Consider the following 5,277-nt stretch of genomic DNA (forward strand, 5'->3'; position numbering starts at 1 on the left):
TCAAGTGAGGACTTTATTAGTAAACCATAGATAATAGCCTTCCAAATAGCCAGACGACGCAAAGTTTTTACGAATGAGTTACAAGGTGAGTCACAGTAATTATAAACACATGGAAATGGAATGGTGACTAATGCGGGGGAAAATCGGAGTGCTTTCTTTCTTCTTTTGATTTTATAACCCTTCTATAAGTTGAAAATGAGGTAAGCAAATTTTCCAAGGTTGGAACTGTGAATCCAGGTTAATCGCAGATGCCTTTGACAAAGAACCAAAGGGATGAGGAGGAACACAATAGATAAGAAAACTGAGAAAACACACAAATCTGCTAATGAGATATTTTTAGACAGCGTAAGGCTTATTTTCAGAGAAAGAGCACCGAGTTTGGCATTGTATGGTCATCAGGCAGATTTGATGGTAGAAGGCTATTTTATGTAGATGTGGGGTCTGTGGTAAGTTGATCAACAGCCACAGGGCTCGCAGCAGCTGGACCCGCAGCCCTGGGACAGGCAGCCAGGCACACAGACACATGTGGGCTGGTAGCAAGTCCTGGTGCAGGTCACAGGTCCAGAGCAAGCTGGCTGGCAGCACAGGTTGAGGCAGAAGGGCTCACAGCAGGGCTTGAGGCAGGGCCTGCAGCAACAGGGCTTGCAACAGGGCTGGCAGCAGCAGGGCTGACAGCAGGGCTTGCAGCAGCAGGGCTTGCAGCAGCAGGGCTGACAGCAGGGCTTGCAGCAGCAGGGCTGGCAGCAGGGCTTGCAGCAGCAGGGCTGGCAGCAGGGCTTGCAGCAACAGGGCTTGCAGCAGCAGGGCTGGCAGCAGGGCTTGCAGCAGCAGAGCTGGCAGCAGGGCTTGCAGCAGCAGGGCTGGCAGCAGGGCTTGCAGCAGCAGGGCTGACAGCAGGGCTTGCAGCAGCAGGGCTTGCAGCAGCAGGGCTGACAGCAGGGCTTGCAGCAGCAGGGCTGGCAGCAGGGCTTGCAGCAGCAGGGCTGGCAGCAGGGCTTGCAGCAGCAGGGCTGACAGCAGGGCTTGCAGCAGCAGGGCTGACAGCAGGGCTTGCAGCAGCAGGGCTTGCAGCAGCAGGGCTGACAGCAGGGCTTGCAGCAGCAGGGCTGGCAGCAGGGCTTGCAGCAGGGCTGGCAGCAGCAGGGCTGGCAGCAGCAGGGCTGGCAGCAGCAGGGCTGACAGCAGGGCTTGCAGCAGCAGGGCTGGCAGCAGGGCTTGCAGCAGCAGGGCTGGCAGCAGGGCTTGCAGCAGCAGGGCTGGCAGCAGGGCTTGCAGCAGCAGGGCTGGCAGCAGGGTTTGCAGCAGCAGGGTTTGCAGCAGCTGGGCTGGCAGCAAGGCTTGCAGCAGCAGGGCTTGCAGCAGCTGGGCTGGCAGCAAGGCTGGCAGCAGCTGGACACACAGCAGCAGGGCTGGCAACAGGGTGTGCGGCAGCAGCTGCTCACACAGCTTGGCTGGAAGCAGGTCCTACAGCAGGTGGGCTGGCAGCAAGGCTGGCAGCAGCTGGAGCCACAGCAGCTGGGCTGGCAGCAGGGCTGGCAGCAGCTGCTCACACAGCTGGGTGTCCAGCAGGTGGTCCTGCAGCAGGTGGTCCTGCAGCAGGTGGGCTGGCAGCAAGGGGAGCAGCAGGAGTTGGTCATGGTGTTGGATGTGGAGTGAGGGGTTCTGTTCACAGGTGAGTTTCCCAAAAATCTATTTTTTTCCTTTGCTGTTTTACTTTTTATATGTGATGGCCCAGAGTTTGAGCCAATGAGCAGAACTTGTGTGTGTCATTGTTTATGCTAATTTCTCCACTCTATGAAGTACTTCAAGGAAGAAGTTACTCCTTAAATGTTTTGAATTTTCCCTTAGTAATCAATATGTTTACTTCCCTAATTGGTAAGTAAACAACTAAAACTCTTTTCCTTAAATGAGAAACCAGTTGCCATTCACTACATCAGCCTTAACACTCATCTTTTTCTTTCAGTGTGGACAAGTGTTGGTGGATTTTTTTCTGCCCCCCCCCCCAGCTCCATGTCTCCTTGTGTCTCTCTTCTTCCCAGCATCCTCTTTGCCCTGAAAATCCTCCCTAGCTATTGGTCATTCAGCTTTTTATTAAGCCAGTCAGAGTGATACATATTCACAGTGTGCAAAGATTATTTAAAAACAGACATATGTAATATTAATTATTTACTATGATGCTTTCAACGTTCAGTTTTTCCAACAGAAGAAATTAGCTGCACACATTTAAGTGTTTCTTTATAAAAACACAATAAAAGTGAATGATAATTGGTCCTTGTGATTCCTAGTAGCAAGTACTGTCTCATTTTTGCATATTATAGATTATATTCTTGCATGGGAGTTTCTAAACAATGCCACCAAATGACTATATAAAGCCTGCATGCAGCAAAGGCAAATGGTCTTCATAGTGCGCTTTCACCTCTCTGAGCTCAAATATGCTCCCTCATTTCATTAGCAATTTTATTATGTGGCTCTTAAGAAGGAAAAATCTATGGTTTAATTTCTTCTATAGTTCACAGTTCTCAGGAGACACCTACTTTTGGAAATATATAAGCCAGCGATGTTTTTTTTTCCCAACTTTTATTGATTTTTCTGTGGATTTCACATGCATCCTGAACCCCACTTATCACCCCATCCCCTCATTTCTGCCCTCTGCCCATGCAACCTCCCCCCACAAAACAAAACAAAATTAAAAAAAAACAAACAAAAGAAAGAAAGATAAAAAGGAGAAGAATCTCATCGTGGAAGCTATAGTGTGGCCTATAGAATCACATAGTTCACCCTTTAGCTGATTAATTTTTTTTGTAAGTGTTCACTGCTAGGGGTCATTGGTCTGGTTTGAGGTCTCTGACTTCTGCTACACTATCAATAATGGGCTCTCTCTGGGCCTCCTCTTGGATATCCTGTTGTCCTGTGTCATGGAGATCCTGCCGTTTGAGGTCTGTCTGTTTGTCCCCTTCACAGGCTCTCTTACAGTTCATAGATGTGCAGGATGTCAGGCAGCAATGTTTGAATAACCAAATATCCTATAGAAGATGACATCTGTCGATGCAACTGTAATAAACAAACATCTATGTCCTCCATTTTATTGCCAGCATGTACTGGAACTGCTGTAAGATCGTTTTCCTCTTCCCATAATTCACTTAACTGCTGTTTTAAAACTTTAATATTTTCAACACTTATAATTTCTATCTTAGATGAAAGTTCTGACCACTACCCTTTCATGACTTCCTGAAGCCAGCTTAAGATAACTATTGCATATCCTTCTGATTTGCTTTTCAGTGATGGTTTTACCAGAGCACTAGTCTGCACAGCTGGGAAGTGAGATGTATTGTTTTTCTTCCTGTAACCTATTGAGAAGGCGAAGGCAATCTGCCACAATCTACCCAGTCCAAGTTCTGACTAAACCGCCCCCAGCAGTTCAGAGCTTCACTTGATCCCTGCCCAACCCTACTCACAGACATTCAAAGACCTCAGTGCAAGGCCTGCTGGGATAGCTATCTAATCTTAGTTTTTTAATTCTTTCACAACTTCATACATATATAAATTACTTTCGTGATACTCATTTTCTCTTTATCCCTGTCCACTCTCACCAACCCCCTTTTCTCTTTAATGTGTCCCCCTCTGACTTCCATGTCTGTCCCATGAGATACTACCTCTAATTAAGTTTGTTTGTATGTGCAGGGGTGGGATTAGTTACAGAGTCCACTTAACAGTGGCCACACCACTGAAGAATATGTCTCCTACTCCTCCCACCAACCATTACCTGTGGATAGCTCTTCAGGGAAGGGCTGGGTTGCACGGCCCCTTCCCCACTCATGATGGGTCATTGACAGGTACAGCTGTGTTCAGGGAATCACGGATGCCGTGAGATCATGAGTGTGACAGCCAAGCCAGGAGATCTTGTGTTTCACTGCATTTTCTCTCTTTCTCCAGCACTTCCATTCATTCTTTCCACCTCCTATTCTGCAAAGTTCCCTGAGCCTCTGCTGGGGGTGGGGTGGGGGATGAGAAAAATATCTCATTTGGGGCTGAGCTCTCAACAGCCACATATTTCATCTTATGACCGATTGTGAGTCTCTGCATTCCCTGCAACCCACTGGAGAAAAAAGCTTCTTGGACCATGAGTGCCCTGGTTAAATATATAATGCATTTGTGATTGCATTATATCATGTTAGATATAATTTTGACCTAGTTATTGTTCTCATTTTGAATTTAAGCATGACATAAGGAAATGTGATTGTGTGTCAAATGAACAAGGGGTGGACTTGTGGTGGCTATTCTTGGTTGTGAACCTGACTACATCTGGAATTAACTAAACCCAAGTGACTGAGCACATCTGGGAGGGTTTTTTCCCCTCAGTTAAGTCATTTGAAATGGGAAGACCCACTTCTAATGCAGAACTTTGCAGTGGAAAGATAAGCCCCTAGTACAGATCTTTTGAGGTGAGAAAATCCACCTTTAATCTAGACCACAGTTTCTTCCAGCAGCCTATAGAAAGGACATAGAAGGAAGCTTGCTCTCTTAGCCTGCTTGCTTTTACTAGCAAATCCATTCCTTCACTGGCATTAGAGCCTACTTCTTCAGGATTCTGGTGTATACTGAAGACCAGCTGAGATATCCAGCCTCGAGGACTGAACAGCTCCTGGATTCTTAGACCTTCTGTTCACAGGCAGCCACTGTTGGATTAGCTGGACCACAGCCATAAGGCATTTTAACAAATCCCCTTAAATATATACATACCTATATGTGTATTTATTTCAATCTGTAAGTTCTGTTTCTCTAGAGAACTCTGACTATTACAATAAGTTACAACTACATATTTAGAGGGCAGTTTGACAGTGTATCAGTGGTAGAGTTCCCCTTAAGGCTTATGGTCTCCATAGCCATGGGCTCTTGGCCAGGTTTACAGTGCCAGGCACACATTTTCCTTCTGTGAAGCAGGCCTCAAATCCAATCAAAAAGCAATTGGAGCAATTGTAGCCATGCCATTATTGTGCCAGTGGATAAATCATGCCTGCCAGGTTGGTATTAGATCATGTAGTAACTGATGACTTTTCTCCACTATGAGCCTACTCAGAACCTCCTGAGCACCGTAAAAGCCAATCCTCATTTTTTTTAAACATATAAGGGTAATTTATTAGATGGACTTATAGTATGTGGTCCAGGTAGTCCAACAGTAGCTGCCTCTCAGAATCCAGTAGTTATTCAGTCCATGAGGCTGAGTGTCTCAGCAGTCCCAATATGGTGCTGGAGTCCTTGAGGATTCACGAGAGCTGC

The 5,277-nt window shown here is 46.6% G+C and overlaps 1 protein-coding gene across 1 annotated transcript; it reads right to left on the reverse strand.

The window, feature by feature from the left end:
- On the reverse strand, nt 1-1,671 carry LOC114706926 (keratin-associated protein 5-5-like). The gene has a single exon (XM_028889478.2). It carries the CDS (start codon nt 1,635-1,637, stop codon nt 456-458), a length of 1,182 nt encoding a protein of 393 aa, XP_028745311.1. The 5' UTR covers nt 1,638-1,671; the 3' UTR covers nt 1-455.
- Between the last annotated feature and the right edge of the window lie 3,606 nt (nt 1,672-5,277).

This window comes from Peromyscus leucopus, chromosome 8b (genome assembly GCF_004664715.2).
Source record: "Peromyscus leucopus breed LL Stock chromosome 8b, UCI_PerLeu_2.1, whole genome shotgun sequence".
NCBI lineage: Eukaryota > Metazoa > Chordata > Mammalia > Rodentia > Cricetidae > Peromyscus > Peromyscus leucopus.

Bases quoted from the DNA above. Each gene is read 5' to 3' on its own strand.
- LOC114706926 (XM_028889478.2), bottom strand. From the start codon at position 1,637: ATGACCAACTCCTGCTGCTCCCCTTGCTGCCAGCCCACCTGCTGCAGG.